General features: G+C 43.9%; 1 protein-coding gene and 1 pseudogene across 2 annotated transcripts; one reads left to right on the top strand and one right to left on the bottom strand.

Moving 5' to 3' along the window:
* The first annotated feature begins 652 nt into the window (after positions 1–652).
* LOC106612590 (kinesin light chain 2) lies at positions 653–10033 on the top strand. Its single transcript, XM_045724449.2, has 11 exons — positions 653–880; positions 1100–1330; positions 1627–1702; positions 1962–2190; positions 2316–2403; positions 2703–2804; positions 4986–5159; positions 5377–5476; positions 7533–7713; positions 7800–7866; positions 8069–10033. Exons 1-11 carry the CDS (start codon positions 671–673, stop codon positions 8159–8161), a joined length of 1551 nt encoding a protein of 516 aa, XP_045580405.1. The 5' UTR covers positions 653–670; the 3' UTR covers positions 8162–10033.
* Positions 10034–10117: 84 nt separating this feature from the next.
* Positions 10118–19228, bottom strand: LOC106612593 (general transcription and DNA repair factor IIH helicase subunit XPD-like; annotated as a pseudogene). Its single transcript, XR_014378882.1, has 21 exons — positions 19010–19228; positions 18568–18668; positions 18403–18474; positions 18261–18312; positions 16727–16843; positions 16525–16643; positions 15909–16033; positions 15726–15819; positions 15419–15552; positions 15084–15250; positions 14701–14807; positions 14534–14603; positions 14074–14143; positions 13460–13565; positions 13291–13353; positions 13061–13179; positions 11655–11747; positions 11503–11576; positions 11277–11347; positions 10936–11079; positions 10118–10539 (listed from the first exon to the last, which is right to left on the bottom strand). The product of XR_014378882.1 is annotated as a general transcription and DNA repair factor IIH helicase subunit XPD-like (transcript).
* Positions 19229–19439: the final 211 nt, after the last annotated feature.

The raw sequence follows: 19439 nt of genomic DNA, 5'->3' as shown, positions 1-19439 counted from the left end.
TAAAATTATAGTTGTATTTGTAAAGCTAGTTGGTTAGCCAGCACATTGTCATAGTCCAACACAACATTGTTTACTGTGGAATGTTGCCATTAGCCATATTACCACCAGTGCATAATTCCATGCTGCCATTGAACACCGCTGTTGGACCTTTATTCACTTTGTGTGTTCCATGCATATACACTGAGTGTACAAAACATTAAGAACACCTGCTCTTTCCATGACAGACTGACCAGGTGAACTCAGATGAAAGCTATGATCCCTTATTGATGTCACTTGTTAAATCCACTTCAATCCGTGTAGATGAAGGGAAGGAGACAGGTTAAAGAAGGATTTTTAAGCCTTAAGAGAATTGAGACATGGATTTTCTATGTGTGCCATTCAGTGGGTGAAGTAGTAAGTGTCAGGCGCTGTGGTTTGTGTTAAGAACTGGAACGCTGCTGGGTTTTTCACACTCAACAGTTTCCTGTGTGTATCAAGAATGGTCCACTATCCAAAGGACATCTGGACAACTTGACATAACTGTGGGAAGCATTGGAGTCAACATGGGCCCGCATCCCTGTGGAACGCTTTCGACACCTTGTATAGTCCATATGACCATGTACAAGTATTTTAAAATGGTGGACCCTCCCCTTCCTCCTCCTCCATCCAGGGTTGAACTGAGATTGGCACCATGTTGTCGGGTGAGGAGATTCTGTGCAGCACGCGGCAAGTGATAGCGGGCCTGGAGGCGCTTCGTGGCGAGAACCACACCCTCCTGGACGACCTGCAGAAGGCGCTGGAGGGCCGGCCGGTGGCCGACAGTGGCAGTGTGGAGCAGGAGAAGAGTGGCATCATCCGCCAGTCTCTGGAGAGGATAGAGCTGGGCCTGGGAGAGGCACAGGTGGGATCATACTGGAGATGAGGGAATGTATGGAGATAGTAGAATGCATGAAGACCGCATAATGGGTGAACTTGTCCTTTGGCTGTATTTTGGCTGTATTTTGGCTGTATATTGGCTGTGTTGTATCTGTACATGTGTATATATGCACACCTACTCCACTCTCTTTCACTCTCTATCTTTCTTTCCCTCTCCCTCCTCCCTCTCCCTCCTCCTCCCCAGGTGATGATGGCTCTGTCGGCCCACCTGGGCTCCCTGGAAGCAGAGAAGCAGAAGCTGCGGACCCAGGTACGGAGGCTGTGCCAGGAGAACCAGTGGCTGAGGGATGAGCTGGCCGGGGCCCAGCAGAGGCTGCAGGACAGGGAGCAGGAGGTGGTCACCCTGGAGGAACAGAACAGACACCTGCAGTTCATGAGCAGCATCCGCAAGTACGACCAGGAGGAGCTCCCACCGGTATGTCACAGACCACCACAATCAGGGTCATATTCATTAGGCACCAAACGGGAAAAAGACTGATACAGTGAGGAACTACCAAAACTTGTCTAATGAGAAATGTTTCGCTATGGTGTGTCCTAATGAATATGACCCAGTACATGGTGCATGTGTTTGCCTCATCGTTTATGTTATGACTAAAGCTAAGCTGTTGGTGGCTTATCAGAACAGGTTGATGTGTGTTTCTCTGTAAAGTTCATATAATTACTCCCCTCAGCTCTGTACTATAAATCTAGTTATGTTTACTATGTCGACAGGAAGACAAAGAGATGGGCTCCACCAAGGAGTCCCTAGATGATCTTTTTCCCACGGACGAGGAGGAACAGTCACAGAGTACGTGCACTCGTCAAATGAGCCGGCTATTCTTGTCTATCTATCTGCTGTGCAGACGAGCTATGCATGTATGTGTGCCGGTGTCTCGATGTGTCTCTCTGTGTTGCATAGTCTGTCACTCGCTGTGTGTTTGTTTGTGTATGCGTATATGCACATTCACAATATATTTGCCAGTGAGCATATGTGTCCATGTATGTCTGTGTTCATGTATATTTGTGTGTCTGTATGAATGACTCTACCTCCCTCTCCTGTCCCCCAGTATCTCAGCCCCACGGTAGCAGTGCGGCAGCAGCGGCCCAGCAGGGAGGCTATGAGATCCCGGCCCGCCTGAGGACCCTTCATAACCTGGTGATCCAGTACGCCTCCCAGGGCCGCTATGAGGTGGCCGTGCCCCTCTGCAAACAGGCCCTGGAGGACCTGGAGAAGTCCTCGGGCCACAGCCACCCTGACGTGGCCACCATGCTCAACATACTGGCCCTGGTCTACAGGTGATTGGAGCCACGTTAGCCTAGCATAGCCTCAATGCTAGGTCTATCTGTGGGGGATTTCCATAGTGTGGCTAGTTAAGTTAGCCGTGTGCTAAAGCTAAAGGCTGTTTCGCTCTTCTCTGCAGAGACCAGAACAAGTACAAAGAGGCGGCGAACCTCCTGAATGACGCATTGGCCATCCGGGAGAAGACCCTGGGCATAGATCATCCTGCGGTATGTTCCTCTATAGTCTATAGTGAAGGTCAAGGGTCACCAAAATGGACAAACAGCTAAATAAGATGTCTAAAACATGCATAGCTAATGGCTTTCCCCAGCTCAATGGATATGCTACAATATGTAACCAGTGGTGTAGTGGAGGGTAACCCACCTTTTGTGGAAAAATGAAATGAAAATATAGGGAGTGTTTCTTTTTTCACTGCGACCGGCAATCAGAGTTTACCCCCTCCCCCCCCCCCCCTTTTTTTTACCACTACATCACTGTATGTAACTAACAGTACTGTATTTGTTTATAGGTGGCAGCCACACTCAACAATCTTGCTGTACTGTATGGAAAGAGAGGGAAGTACAAGGAGGCTGAGCCACTGTGTAAGAGAGCCCTGGAGATCAGAGAGAAGGTAATGAGGCAGTAACCTAGCAGCACCGTGACTAGAAACCCTGCCCTCTGATGGACCAATGGCAACTCTGCAAGAATTCTGTACTACATAGCACTGCAACCATAATACATAAAACATTGGGGTCGTTACTCTAAAAAAGGAATATTACCTATAACTCATTACTTCTTTAAACAATAAATAATTACTTACTACTCCCTGGGGAAAGTAATTTGTTATATTACTTTTGCGTTACACCCCAAAACGTTGCACATTCTCACTCAATGTAAACAATGTTGTGTTTCTAGCAGTGGAGAGGTGTTTCTCGCCTGGGCACAGTTTACATTTTACTGTTATATTCTTGTAATTGTATCCTACCAAATCAAAGTAATGGGAGTACTTCCATGCTGAGAAACTCAATGTTTAAGATGCTTTTACCATTTTCCATCTCCCTCACTAAAGCAGTTAGTAGTAGTGCGTGTGTGCGCATGTGTGCGTGCGTGCGTACGTTAACAGGAACTTTGTGAGAGGGCGTCAGATGAAAACAATTAGAATCTGGGGCGGGGGGATTTAAAAAAAGAACATTTGCGCCGTCACAAATACTTATTTGGATCAGTAACTGTAATAGGAAATTAATGATAACACAAGTAACAACAACAAAAAATGATCAGTAACTGTATTATTTAAATTGGGCTAGGGGGCAGTATTTTCACGGCCGGATAAAAAACGTACCCGATTTAAACTGGTTACTACTCTTTCCCAGAAACGACAATATGCATGTTATTAGTAGATTTGGATAGAAAACACTCTGAAGTTTCTAAAACTGTTTGAATGGTGTCTGTGAGTATAACAGAACACATATGGCAGGCAAAAACCTGAGAAAATTCAAAGCAGGAAGTGGCCTGTCAGAAATTCTAGTCCCTTTCGAAACTACAGTATCTCTGGGGTTACGTTGCACTTTCTAAGGCTTCCATTGGCTCTCTAAAGCCTTCAGAAAGCGGATTGAGGCGTCTCCTGTCTCTGGGCAGAGTATACTAGCACAGTTTGTCAGTGGTCTGCCTAGTGACAAAGAGATTGGAGATGCGCTGTCCCGCGACCATGCTGTTTTTTCTTTTCCTCTTTGAATGAAAACACTATTGTCCGGTTGGAATATTATCGCTATTTTACGAGAAAAATACTATAAAAATAGATTTTAAACAGTGTTTGACATGCTTCTAAGTACGGTAAAGGAACATTTAGAATTTTTTGGTCTCGAAATGCGCTCGCGCGTTACCGTTTGGATAGTGACCTGAACGCACGAACAAAACGGAGGTATTTGGACATAACTATGGATTATTTGGAACAAAAACAACATTTCTTGTGGAAGTAGCAGTCCTGGGAGTGCATTCTGACAAAGATCAGCAAAGGTAATACAATTTTTCTAATAGTAATTCTGAGTTTAGTGAGCCCCGAAGTTGGCGGGTGTCAAAATAGCTAGTCGTGATGGCTGAGCTATGTACTCAGAATATTGCAAAATGTGCTTTCGCCGAAAAGCTATTTTAAAATCTGACATAGCGATTGCATAAAGGAGTTCTGTATCTATAATTCTTAAAATAATTGTTATGTATTTTGTCAACGTTTATGGTGAGTAATTTAGTAAATTCACCGGAAGTTTTGGGTGGGAATGCATGTTCTGAACATCACATGCCAATGTAAAAAGCTGTTTTTGGATATAAATATGAACTTGATTGAACAAAACATGCATGTATTGTATAACATAATGTCCTAGGAGTGTCATCTGATGAAGATCATCAAAGGTTAGTGCTTCATTTAGCTGTGTTTTGGGTTTATGTGACATATATGCTTGCTTGGAAAATGGCTGTGTGATTATTTGTGGCTATGTACTCTCCTAACCTAATCTAATGTTTTGCTTTCGCTCTAAAGCCTTTTTGAAATCGGACATGGTTAGATTAACGAGAGTCTTGTCTTTAGTCGTATGTTTGAAAAATTGAAATTATTGCATTTTTGAGGTTTTGTATTTCGCGCCACGCTCTTCCACTGTGACGTGCCACCTAGCCCATAGAGGTTATATTACTCGTTACCGCAAAAAGTAATTTCATTACTGTAACGCGTTACTTTGTAATGCGATACCCCTAACAATGCTTATTACCAAAACCTGCCTGTTGATCTCCCTTCACCCCCCTCCTCTCTTGTTGTCGTGGGCAGGTGTTAGGCACGAACCACCCTGACGTGGCAAAGCAGCTGAACAACCTGGCGCTGCTGTGTCAGAACCAGGGCAAGTACCAGGAAGTGGAGCAGTACTACGAGCGTGCCCTGCACATCTACCAGAGCAGGCTGGGCCCCGACGACACCAACGTGGCCAAGACCAAGAATAACCTGGTGAGGGATGGAGAGGGAGATGGAGGGAGGTGTAAAAAGGGGGAGTGGACATGGTTGGCATGGTCACTGGGCTAGATGATACCATATTATTTGTGTGTATAATATGCTATAATTGGGTAGAAGTGGGGGACATTGACCCAAGCTGCATGCGTGTGTCTATATATCTGAGGTGTGATTGCGCTATTTGTGACTAGTATTGCTGTATTTCTGGCTACAGGCTTCATGTTACCTGAAACAAGGAAAGTACAGACAAGCTGAGGCTCTGTATAAAGAGATCCTGACCCTGGCCCATGAAAAAGAGTTTGGATCTGTGGATGGTGAGAGCAAAGTCATAGTATGATCTTTGAAACCTAGGTACACTAGCATTTTGATCCTAAAAGGGTTGCTGCGGAAAAAGGAGGAGGTCAAAAGGGGGGTGAGTGTAACCGATGTGAAATGGCTAGTTAGTTAACGGTGGTGCGCGCTAATAGCGTTTCAATCAGTGACGTCACTCGCTCTGAGACTTGAAGTAGGGTTTCCCCTTGCGTTGCAAGGGCCACGGCTTTTGTGGCGCGATGGGTAACGATGCTTCGTGGGGTGTCAGTTGTTGATGTGTGCAAGGGTCCCTGGTTCGAAGAGAGGGACGGAACCTAGACTGTTACATATGCATTGGAGTAAAAATGTATCTCTGATACAGTTGAAGTTGGAAGTTTACATACACTTAGGTTGGAGTCATTAAAACTCGTTTTTCAACCACTTCACAAATTTCTTGTTAACAAACAAGAGTTTTGGCAAGTCGGTTAGGACATCTAGTTTGTGCATGACACCAGTAATTTTTTCAACAATTGTTTACAGACAGATTATTTCACTTAAAATTCACTGTATCACAGTTCCAGTGGGTCAGAAGTTTACATACACTAGGTTGACTGTGCCTTTAAACAGCTTGGAAAATTCCAGAAAATTATGTCATGGCTTTAGAAGCTTCTGATAGGCTAATTGACATAATTTGAGTCAATTGGAGGTGTACCTGTGGATGTATTTCAAGGCCAACCTTCAAACTCAGTGCCTCCTTTGCTTGACATCATTGGAAAATCAAAAGAAATCATCCAAGACCTCAGAAAAAAAATTGTAGACCTCCACAAGTTTGGTTTACCCTTGGGAGCAATTTCCAAACGCCTGAAGGTACCACGTTCATCTGTTCAAACCGTACAAATAGTACGCAAGTATAAACACCATGGGACCACTCAGCCATCATACCGCTCAGGAAGGAGACGCGTTCTGTCTCCTGGAGATGAACGTACTTTGGTGCGAAAAGTGAAAATCAATCCCAGAACAACAGCAAAGGACCTTGTGAAGATGCTGGAGGAAACAGGTACAAAAGTATCTACATCCACAGTAAAACGAGTCCTATATCGACATAACCTGAAAGGCTGCTCAGCAATGAAGAAGCCACTGCTCCAAAACCGACATAAAAAAGCCAGACTACGGTTTGCAACTGCACATGGGGACAAAGATCGTACTTTTTGGAGAAATGTCCTCTGATCTGATGAAACAAAAATAGAACTGTTTGGCCATAATGACCATCGTTATGTTTGGAGGAAAAGGGGGGAGGCTTGCAAGCCGAAGAACACCATCCCAACCGTGAAGCACGGGGATGGCAGCATCATGTTGTGGGGGTCCTTTCCTGCAGGAGGGACTGGTGCGCTTCACAAAATAGATGACATCATGAGGAAGGAAAATTATGTGGATATATTGAAGCAACATCTCAAGACATCCGTCAGGAAGTTAAAGCTTGGTCACAAATGTGTCTTCCAAATGGACAATGACACCAAGCATACTTCCAAAGTTGTGGCAAAATGGCTCAAGGACAAAGTCAAGGTATTGGAGTGGACATCACAAAGCCCTGACCTCAATCCTATAGAAAATGTGTGGGCAGGACTGAAAAAGCATGTGCGAGCAAGGAGGCCTACAAACCTGACTCAGTTACACCAGCTCTGTCAGGAGGATTGGGCCAAAATTCACCCAACTTATTGTGGGAACCTTGTGGAAGGCTACCCGAAACGTTTGACCCAAGTTAAACAATTTAAAGGCAATGCTACCAAATACTAATTGAGTGTATGTAAACTTCTGACCCACTGGGAATGTGATGAAAGAAATTAAAGCTGAAATCATTCTCTCTACTATTATTCTGACATTTCACATTCTTAAAATAAAGTGGTGATCCTAACTGACCTTGTTACTAGGATTAAATGTCAGGAATTGTGAAAAACTGAGTTTAAATGTATTTGGCTAAGGTGTATGTAAACTTCCGACTTCAACTTTATGTACTGTAAATAGCTAATCTTACTGGAATGATGCCACTGATGTGTATCCTCTGTGATGTTGATGTCTCAGGTGAGGTGCGGGATATCTGCACCCACACGGGAGAGGAGGGCTCCATGCAGGATGGGCTGGGCAGTCTGAAGCGCAGCGGCTCGTTCACCAAGCTCCGCGAGTCGATACGCAGGAGCAGCGAGAAGCTGGTCAGGAAGCTGAAAGGAGTCGGAACTCAGGATACCACCCCTCCGACTCCTGGGTAAAGACCAAGTCCGCATTCTGCATGTGTTAGCTCTCAAAATGATGTTCAATTTGTTACTCTCACTCTCTCTTGTTCTCTCTCAGGATGAAAAGGGCTAATTCTCTGAATGTGCTGAACGTGGGTGCGAGGGAGCGTCAAGAAGCGGCAAGGGTGAGCATCCGTTTCTACTTTCTGGCTTTTTCTCACATTTCTGTACAATATGATTGTTAGTGTTTATTCATCACCTTTCATTTTATGTGCTTCATCTCCTAAGGCATTTCTCTGGCTGTGTGTCATCAAAATCAATGTACTGTGTATGTCATTGTTATACACATACGGTCAGACTAGTCAAGTGTTTTGTATGTTCTTCCAGGGCACCAGCGACCTAACAGAGAACCGAACCCTGAGCTCCAGCACCCAGAGCCTTGCACGGCGAGGGTCCCTCAGCTACACCTCTGAACACTAGCCCCCCTCCCAACATCCAGGAAGTACTCTCATACAGCTCTGGCCCCTACTCCACTCTCCGTCTGTGGATTGGCCTCTTGCGCCTACATGGGTTACTCCACCCCTTCCCTGTTTAAATCGAACACTGATCAGTTATCAGTTGAGGTTTGTTTACTGCATTATGTTGTAGCGGGTGGAGGCCCCTGGTAGATTAGAATACACACAGCAATGAGGACTGGTTTTGAGTGATGCAGATTGTATCCATTTCAGACCAGTTTAATCTGGAAATGAAATGACAATCCATTTAGCTTTTTTATAATGATTTAGTAATGCTCTGTTGTGACTTACTGTACAAGGAGGGAAATGCTTGTATTCTTCAATGATTGTTCACAATTATGAACATGTTGATATTTCTATTAAGGTAGCGTCTGAAGCTATTGGATATTATCTAAATGACTGTAGCTATGCAAGAAAACAAATCTTATTTATACAATGTGTTTTTTAAAATGTGTTACATTCTGATTTTATCTTCTTGTGTTCATGTTTACCAGCGGTTCTCGTGTTTTTGGCACTAGATGATTTTAATTCCAAAACGCTGATCTGCACAAGCACAATTAAAACAAAGATTTACTAATATATCTAGTGAATGTGATGCACAATCCGTATTAGGTTACGGTAAAGGACTCTTCTTAGTCCACAATATTAGAGCAAAATCTTTACTTCCCAGTCCAGCTGTAGAATGCTATGTAATTATTGTCTAAGGCTTGGCATTCTGTGAAATATGTTTGAACTATGTTTTGCCGATTTCATTATGAGCAGATATAAAAAGCATAAGGGGCTCCCAAGTGGCACAGTCTAAGGCGCTGCATCTCAGTGCTAGAGGTGTCACTACAGACCCTGGTTCGATTCCAGGCTGTATCACAACCAGCCGTGATTGGGAGTCCCATAGGGCGTCGTTAGGGTTTGTCAATAAGAATTTGTTCTTAACTGACTTGCCTAGTTAAATAAAATAAAACTATTTTGATGGCCCAAAAGTTAAAGCATGTGCCTGTATTTTAAAATTTGTCTCAGTTTGGGATACATTACATTTTTTGGGGTAGCTAGCTCTAATTTAAATTCCTTCTGGAACATGTAAAAAAATTATTTGATTTTGTTGATGTAGCCTATGCATCTTATTCAGGATGTTAGCAAGTCAAGAGTAAATATATGCAATTTGAGGGACAAAAAGTGATTTAATTAACTGTGGCGGTATTGCCACGTGATCATTGAGAGCTGTAGAGGAGTCACTAATGTAGAAAACCTAGATTGTTAACCCCCATTAAGATGGATTGAAGGCGTTAAATGCAGATTGCGACAAGGTTCGAATCCCAATGAGTCTTGCTTTCCAACCTTAACCAATCACATTTCTCATTTGACCTTCTAAATGACTAATTGACTGAACATCTTTATAAATGTGGGAAACGTGTGGCACCCTGCCTCATGCTGCTGCAGTGGACTAGGAACTGGGATAGGGACCAGAAGGTCACAATCCGATTAGGACACAGAATGCATGTTAGTACCGGGGATATAAACTGACAAAGCACAATAAGGGCTCTATTCAATCTGTATCAAGCGTTTCAGATTGCGCAATAGAAATGAAGGTAATTTCCAATTGAGCCGACATATGCAGTGTTTACCATGAATGCAGTCTTCGCCAACACGGGAACATTGCCTTTAAATTTGAATCACGCTGAAACACTGAACTTCAGTGGTCCAGATTAAATAGAATCCTACTTATTTATGTTATGGAGAGCTTTCTTTGCAGATTGTCAATGTTATTGAAAATGACAAATGTATTTTATATCTGGAAACCATAGCAGACAAATGTCAAATAAAGTATATTGAGTCTCTTCAATCCACTGTGTTCATACTAGCCTTGTCTGTGTATGTTTCATGATGTACATGTGCAAATATTTAGAAGACAAAAAAACATGCCCACTGCATGGTAGAAACTGTAAACATTTCTTTTTCGGCCTCCAGGCTTATGCAAATATACACTTTGGAAGAACAGATGCTCTATGTACAGTAGGACAGTATTGAAACAGTGACCTTGTCTGTATGACATGTGGGTTTGACTGGGTGATGACATTTCCTCTTAGGCATGGTGAGCAATCTGGGCGATCTCTTGCAGCATGTCCTCTGACTGCAGCTGCTCCAGTGTCAGCAGAGACAGGCCCAACTGGTCCTCCTGGGGTACTGCACTGTGATGTGCAGTACCTGTCTGAAGGGCTGGGCCATCTGGCGTAGGAAGTGTTTGGACAGCTGTACCGTCTCGTCGATGGTCAGGTTGAGGCTGCCGTCAGTGAGGTGCCCCTGAATCCACTGGGGCAGCTTCCCTCGCTTGTCAGCCCGGGCATAGCGCTGCAACACGAGAGAAAAAGGATCTTAGGCTTTGTTCCAATTCTCTTCAATACTGATGTGAAGGAACTAGGTCGCTAACAGCATTATGGAACAACCTGCTGTGACCTCAGTCCATTATGGCTTTCAGCTTCTAGAAATCCACTGATATTTTTAATTCCAAGAGGAATTTAGAATTTTTATTAGGATCCCCATTAGTTGACGCCATAACGTCAGCTAATCTTCCTGGGGTCCAACACAGAACTATAAATACATTAAACATGTATTTACGTAGACATTACAGACAAAATAAATTTAAAAAATGATCAGGGTCGAGTCTGTATCAATGATCAGAGTGGTAAGAAATGGTCCAACAATTCCTCTCAAACCTTTGACACACCAAGTTCCAAAGGCCCTTACCTTGTCTGCGAAGATCATCAAGCCGTAGTCCGTCTTGCCCCTGATGGCGCGGCCCACACACTGTGCTGCGCGCCGCATGGTGTCAAACGTCAGGAAGTCATTCTCTCTAATCTGGAACTGGCCCCGCAGGTACTCCAGACGAGCCTGGTAGGGATGGACAGAGGAGGAGAAGGATAACTATTTTGGACAAACAGCCCATTAGGATTAAAGGAAGTAAAGTGAAAGACAAGAGAGGGGTGAGGAAGACATACACGGAACAGAAGAGAGGAACAGACCAAAACAGTGAATAAAGCAGAAGAGAAGAACAAGGGAAGGATGATGAACAGAGGAATTAGACTGACCATCAGGATCCGGCTGTGTGTGTAAACGTAAGGCACTCCGAACATGATCACTGCACGGCCAAAATGGTGGACTGAGGGAGACAGTATCACATCACTCATCTCTTCAAATAACTACAATGAACAACTCACTGTACATGACCTGTGTTGTAACTTTGGCGGCCATTTTGTTTTGCAAATGAGCCTGAAGGAGGCTAGCCTACTGTGCTACAGGAACTAAAACACTCACCAAAGTCGATTCCCTCGTGACACCTTCCCCCTGGCCACAGACAGCAGGATGGCTCCTCTGCCGTTCTCACAGGCCTGGGGCACAACAGATAAGAGGTCACAGACACAACGACAGAAGACAACCTAAGACAATCAAAGAAAGGGTCTCCTGACCTCCTGGTATTTCTCCAGAGCCATGCTGGTCTCTGCTGCGTCTGGGGTCTCGATGAAGATCAGCTTGTTCCTCTGGACGTTCTCCAAGATGCCCTACAGAGACACACCGGGACAGGACGAGGACAATGCTTACTCAACTTCCAGATACTACCCTTCAAAAAATTATATTTCTCCAACTCAGGAATCTATCACCAATATCAACATTGGGCACAATTCTAGCTGCTGCCAATAAAATGCTAACATACTTTATACTGAACAAAAATCTAAAACGCAACAATGAAATAAATTCCTTAGGCCCTAATCTATGGATTTCACATGACTGGGAATACAGATAATTAGTTGGTCACAGACACCCCCACCAAAAAAGGTAGTGGTGTGGATCAGAAAACCAGTCAGTATCTGGTGTGACCATGTGTCGCACTGCATGAGGCAAATCTCCTTCACATAGAGTTCATCAGGCTGTTGATTGTGGCCTGTGGAATGTAGTCCCACTCCTCTTCTATGGCTGTGCATAGTTGCTGGATATTGGCAGGAAAACTGGAACACGCTGTCTGGTGAGTGTGCAGGCCATGGAAGAACTGGGACATTTTCAGCTTCCAGGAATTGTGTACAGATCCTTGCGATATGGGGCCATGCTGAAACAAGGTGATGGCGGGGATGAATGTCACGACAACGGGCCTCAGGATCTCGTCACGGTGTCTCTGTGCATTCAAACTGCCATCGATAAAATGCAATTTCTCTTTGTTGTCTGTAGCTCATGCCTGCCCATACCATAACCCCACCATGGGGCACTTTGTTCACAACGTTATCAGCAAACCGCTCGCCCACACGACGCCATACACATGGTCTGCGGTTGTGAGGCCGGTTGGACGTACTGCCAAATTCTCAAAAACAACGTTAGAGGAGGCTTATGGTAGAGAAATTAACATTCAATTCACTGGAAACAGCTCTGGTGGACATTCCTGCAGTCAGCATGCCAATTGCACACTCCCTCAACTTGAGACATCTGTGGCATTGTTTTGTGTGACAAAAATGCACATTTTAGAGTAGCCTTTTATTGTCCCCAGCACAAGGTGAACCTGTGTAATGATCATGCTGTTTAATCAGCTTCTTGATATGCCACACTTGTCATGGATTATCTTGGAAAAGGAGAAATGCTCACTAACAGGGATATAAAAAAAAAAAATGTGCACAAAATTTGAGAGAAATAACATTTTTGTGCATATGGAAAATATCTGGGATCTTTTACCTCAGCTCATGAAACATGGGACCAACACTTTACATGTTGTGTTTGTATTTTTTGTTCAGTGTAGCTATGTCTATTGCCATAACAGTACAAACAGAACCACACGATATTCACTTTTAACATTTATTCTCACTTCAATTTGTGGACCGTGTGTACACACCTGCTCATACCACGACGCCACAATGTTCTCCATGTAGTTGCTGGTAAAGAAGGCCACGATGCCATCGGGCACGATCGCAGACATCTCCAGCAGCAGGTTGCCATAGTTACGGATGACAGCTGAAAAATAGACACCAGACCAGGTTTATTCCAATGTTTTGTTTTATCACAACTAAGGAAAGGAGAGTCTAAGCTCACAAATTATTTCGATACAATGTAACAATCACTAACCAAAATCTTCACGTGTCTCAAACTTGGAGGTCATGGCCACCTGGTCGTTCCCCTCCCCACCACCTGAAAGACGAAGAGCTCAGTGTCACCCCCTTGCATCCTTTCTGAAGCTCAGCATAGCTTGAATTAACCACTCAGGTCATATCATGTAGAGTGTTTCTGAGGTTACTCACAAGAGGGCAGAGGCAGGTCCGTGTCAGCGTCATGGTGAAGGATGCCACGGTAACAGGCCGGAAGTCCAGGATTCGGGGGTAAATGTCCAACGGTGAAAGGGTCTCTGGATAGAAACATGATCAGAAGTAGACAGCCACAGGGTAGGACAGCCGAGCCAACACACAGCCAAGGGATCTAGTGTGCGGATCAATGGCGTGAGATGATGATCATACTCCTGAACTGACTGCTGAAGACACCTACAGGCAAAATAATATCAACTATCATACTTCTTTACATTTGTCTGCATCGCAAGCAAATCCATAGAGAAGCTGTCATTCTGAATGGTGGTAAAAAATAAATCATTAAAAAGCTGCAGATTTAAGGGGGAATGCCCTGTTGATAAAGTACTGAGAAACAAAGAAAAGGCATTTGTCCTTCATTAACACATCTACATGGAAAAGATACAGCACTAAGTTTACAAATAGCACCCGAGCCTGACTGCATTGGAACGTGAGTGGCCACATCTTGGACAGATGAGACCATCAGCAGGTGGCTTATAATCCCTGATTAGTGGCTAGGTCACAGGTAATCTAGGAAAAGGAGAGAGAGAGAAAGCGAGAGAGAGATTACCCCTGACGTAACGATGACAGACTGGTAGCGCTCAAACACATGCTTGATGGCAATGGAAGGGTCCATTCAGCTGAAGGGAGATCAGAGCCAGGGTTAGAAGTAGATCCCAGATAAAAAGCGTAAATCGACACACGTTGGTGTTTTTTAATGCACTAGCCCATAAAATAAAAGGCTGCTTAATATCTGAAACTACATGAATGCCTGGACCTGGACTTATGCTACATATAATATAAATTGTTCCTGTTTCTCTCAACTAGATCCCAGATAAGATGAATGCCAAATCAATTCTTATGATGCATTTAAACGATCCAATGGCACAATGAGTAACTAAGCAGAGTGTATACAGGAGTCATTCACTTCCATCCTAATGGATTATTTCACTCTTGGCTCTTGCAGTGGTACAACATCTCATCCATCAATAACACACCGTTCTGCTGGCAAAACAAAACATGAAACTCACCTGAAGTGCAGAACGGGGTTAGCAATGGTGGGGGTTCGGTCTTCAAAGGGTTTAATGATGATGGTGAAGCCTGAGGGTGCAAGATTGCAAGGAACGGAAAGTAAATAGCCACAGAGCTGTAGCCGTGTAGAGGTAACAGACACAGTCAGGCTAGGGAGGTTCAGTACCTTTGCTGTAAGTGCAAAGAAATGAGGTGAGGGTGATGGCTGAGAAGTCTGCGATGTCCGCTATCTCTAAAGTCCTCAGCAACGAACGCAACCTCTCGGCACAGACTCTAGAGAAACAAATAGATATGCCATATAAGAATTAAGGAGTGAGGAGTTACTAGAAACTTATTTTGATGTTCCCAAGAGACATAATCCACGATGGAGTCTTAAGTCTAGGAGCATTCCAATTGCATTGCCTGGTGCCCTGGTGGACAGAGTTTGCACATGTTAGGACCAATGGAATGGCCCTAAAATGGAAATCTCCATGGTCCTAAACTGGAAATCTCCACCAACCAAGGGCACCAGGCTATACAAAACTAACACAAAAGTACTGTAGAAGTCACCTGAGGGGCTTGCGGTCAATGCAGACCTTCTCAAAGATGTCTGAGGAACTGGGGAGAGTGCTCCAGCACTACATGGTGAATCCTCAGCCTGGACTTCAGGTACTCCAGGAAACGCTTCATGAAGCCCACAAAGTGCTCTGCCGTGCGGATGCTGCCAAGCACAGCCTCTGGAGGCGGAGGGGGGAAAGACGTAAAAAAAGACAATGCGGGGAGGGAGGACAGGATATAGAAAGGGAAAGATAGATACATGAAACCGTGTTTGAGCATAAATCGATACAAATATGAACAAATATTCAATAACTGGGTTGTTTCCAACTGGACTCCAGAGGGCTAACCTTGGAGGATCTCATCTGGCAACACGGGATTGGACATGTAGATGTCGGTCTCCCTGGCAACATTGGCCTCTTTCAGGCCTTCCACCAATCGTCTGTATTCCTCTTTCAGTTTGGCTGCGTCTGTCTCCTTTATCCTACAGCAGAGGACAAGCGGTTGAGATGACATCACAAGACTCTTCACTTCTGGGGCAAGAACAACAAACTGGTTGAGTCGGTCTCATTATAGACTCCTTGTACATTCTCCTTTGTACACAGAAAATGTTAGTGCATCTAGTGCTGCTCTCCACTAGACCCCTGAGGGGATGACCTTACTTGAGAATGGTGGGTCTCCACGTTGGCCTGACTGCGGTCCAGAGTCCTCCTGGTGATGTTGACACTCATGGAGTGGATGCACACGTTGTCTGAGGAAGAGGATGGAATATCAGCTTGTGGAGGCTTGAAACAGTGGGTTACTTAAAGAAATGGGAAAGAAACAGGTGGATGTCCTTACCAATGTTATGTGCGTCGTCAAAAAACAACCACCGATTTCTTGGAGAGGTTCTTTGAGACTAGATCTGCAATCTTTGGGTCCAGGAGGTAGTGGTAACTGTAAACTATAATGTTGGCATGGAGGATCTGTATGTGTTAAGGAAAGAAGCAAAAAGGGAAAAACATCCTCACTTGTCCATCTCCTTCATACAGTAATGCCAGAGAGTTTCTAAACCCAGAGGCGCAACATAGCAAGACTTCCGGGAACGCTTGCGAAACAGACCAAGCAGACCAGGCCAGTGTTTGAGAAGTCAATGAGAGAAGTGAAAAATTCTTCCTTACTTGTTCATTTTCTCAAAATCTAAAAGGCACAACCTAGATCCGAGCCAATGCCTTAAGTAGTTAAATGTTATTACTCCAACCTTATAAAAGTAAACTGACACATTTTCATTTTTGTCAAAAACAACTTCATATCGAAAGTATATTGCCTAAAAGCGTAATCGGGGATTTCTATTGGAGAATCAGTTTCTGCCCATCTTCATACTGTACCGTCTTTAGTAATGCTGTCAAATATAACATGCTACAAAAACAATTGTAAAAGAAAAACATCAGAAGCTATGACAAAGGGCTACTCTTACCGAATATCGTGCTAGGTAGTAGGGGCACCAGCCTTTCCTCCGCAACAAATGTCCTTCATATCGTCCAGGTTGTAGACTCCAGCTGGGAGGGGCACCTGCTTTCCCATAGCGTCAAACTCCTAAAGCAGATTGTCAGACAGACAGACAGACAGAGGTATGGAAGTCTCCAGATCACTCTCTGTCACAATCCCAAGCCCCTCACCTCATAGAAACGGCAGGAAGGCAGGCTTGGGTCGCTGTGCCGTTGGGTGCGGATGTATGACGCCGTCAGGCTGTGACATTTCCCATCCACCTCCTTCCCAAAGCGTAACGAGCACACCTGAACACAAAGAATCATGCAATTTGGACCATGACATGGACAGAAAAATATTTGCTATTTTGACCACACACAAATGTATTTGAAGAGTGTTACAGGACCATGGTTAGTGGGTGTCATCGTGAAGATACACTGTCGGCAGTATACTGACTGCTAGGGACGGGCAATAAAGTTGTCTACCGTGACCTTTTACAGATATAGAACGCAGTACAGTAACATGTCGATAACTGATCACTTTTCAGAAGCGTCTGTACCTTTTCAGATTGTAGAATTCTGCTCCTGCATATAATGTTCCATTGTTTCCCTGACAACAAACGTTGCCATTTATGTTAGGGTGGATAGATGTGCTTTCTTTTAACTAAATGTCTAGGTAAGTTGCAATATTTAACGAACTTTAAAAGTACAATTTTGGGGGGAAAGAATGATCTACGTGTGGGCAGCAGGCAGGCTAGGATTGACTGTTCTGGTCACCTACTGATGGAAGTCAGTCTCGCTTCCGAAGCGGCATTACTTTACAGACAGATAAAATACCGTTCATGTCTCCAAAGAAGGTTTTGTGTCAGCGTTTAAAAAGCTGTAGTGTAGCCTACCCTAACAGACAAACAAACCTGTCGTAGCAGAGGTGCTTTTAAGGGGCCACTAGCCATTATATCTGAAAAGGGTCATCGATACAGGCTAAACTGGAAGCCTACTGTCATTTCATATCATGAGACAAAAACACCCCCACCTACTCATAAACGAAGAGTAGCCTACCCCGTGCCCGCAAGACTGGCCTCAAGATACCCCTGTATCCCAGCGACATTGGTCCCATGAATAGCCTAAACTAAGAAATTCTACACGCAACAGAGCAAACACACACACGGGTCATTAGCAAAGAGAAAGAGCAGGTAGGCCAGCGCGAGGGAAAGACAGGAGGGGCCATGAGCATATGTCTTGGTAATCTGCATCTTGCAATGTCTTGTCTTGCATGCCTCGCAAATTCACCAAAGTAGCCTAAAGTTAGTCTCTTCCTCTCTGGTTTTATTTAAAAATTACACAACCTTGCCCAGGTCTTTATAGCCATATAAATGTAGTTAGGCTATACCACAAAAATATTATGTTTTATGATAACTGCACTATGATTTTAATTATGTGGGGGGAATTTTTGGTTTGTTCTTCTTAATGTTAAGGATTCCAACTTTGTTTACATGTTCACATCCCTAATGGAATCCATGTTTGATTTGGAGGGGTGATAGTAGTAGCATCTAATAATTGGATTTAATTATTTCCTGGGCACCGCAGCCCATAGACCTCCATTGATTGAGGTCTATAAAATGTGCTGATGGAGAAGGGAGCAACATGGCATCAGAGAAGGGGATGAGAAACAGATGTTCAAGGACAGGGGAGCACACACAGAGGTGTAGGAGAAGAGAGAGATCACCTTCTCCATCTCAGGAACAGTAGATCAGTTTTGTGACTTCAAGGGGATACTCCTGTCAAAGAGAGGAGAGATCACTGTATAAGTCTACTGTCAAAATGGTCCAATGGAGTCCTGACGGAGAAACTGACATATCTTGACTCACCCGCTGATATGCAACAATCAATGACGGAAAACCATCTCTCTTCTCAGTTCCCGATGGCATTTCCAGAACACCCTTTGGATAAGCAATGTGTTACCAACATGCATAGGGCCATAACATTAGGATAGATCTACAACAACTGGCATGTTGCTGGGTCTCTCTAGTTACCTTGGCATCCAGGGTCCTCTTGAGTTCCAGTATGTAGGAATATTGCTCTGGGTAAATGTAGTCATAAGGAAAATAGACTAACATGGCCTTCGATGTTGAGCCTAGAATAAAAGGTATTACAAAAACATGCATACAAGTGAAATAGTAAGGGCATTTTAGCCAGGTAACGTTAGCTAGCAAAACAGAGCTGTGCAAAACGTACCATTAGCTAAATCAAAGAAACCTATAACTACCTAGCTAACGCCCCTATTCATCTGTGGCTAGGTTCGTTCCAACAGACATTACATGGTGTAATGTTTACAGTTTAACCAGCTAGCTAGCTTATGATAGCCAACTGATAGCTATGTTAGCAGAGAGCGGACTTAGTAACGTTTACTAACGTTACGTGCGCTAGCTAGCTAACTTTGCCCTGTCTGAGAATCTCTCTGCCACGAACACTCACTTCATTTCGATAGGATTTCTTGCAGCGATGGCAAGCAGCATCTTTGGGTCAGGCACTTTTTTTCATTTTTTACAATAAATAGATGCCTAGCTAACTTATTGGCAAAACAAAACCATTCAATTAGCTAGCTATGTCCCACACGTTAGATTTATTCAGACGTTCTCCATCTACACTTCTACACAAAAGCCCACCTTTTGCTTCTCTGATTGGTTGCAGAATTGTGAGCTAGTCGTTTGGTCTTCTCTGATTGGGTTTTGTATGCGTTCCTCAAGTGAAGTACGTACCGTTTCTTTAATCAGACCTAACTAGTCAAATATCGAGTTCAATTTTGACCTGAATTGCATTTGTGGAAAACAAGACTGTTTTCAGATCAGACCTGGTTGTGGCTGGATATTTTCGAGTCACGTCGGGGATAATTTTAGTATTTTAG

Source organism: Salmo salar, chromosome 09 (assembly GCF_965601325.2).
Source record: "Salmo salar chromosome 09, fSalSal1, whole genome shotgun sequence".
Classification (NCBI taxonomy): domain Eukaryota; kingdom Metazoa; phylum Chordata; class Actinopteri; order Salmoniformes; family Salmonidae; genus Salmo; species Salmo salar.
Note: the sequence above shows the minus strand (reverse complement) of the source record. Positions and strands in the feature narration are given on the sequence as shown.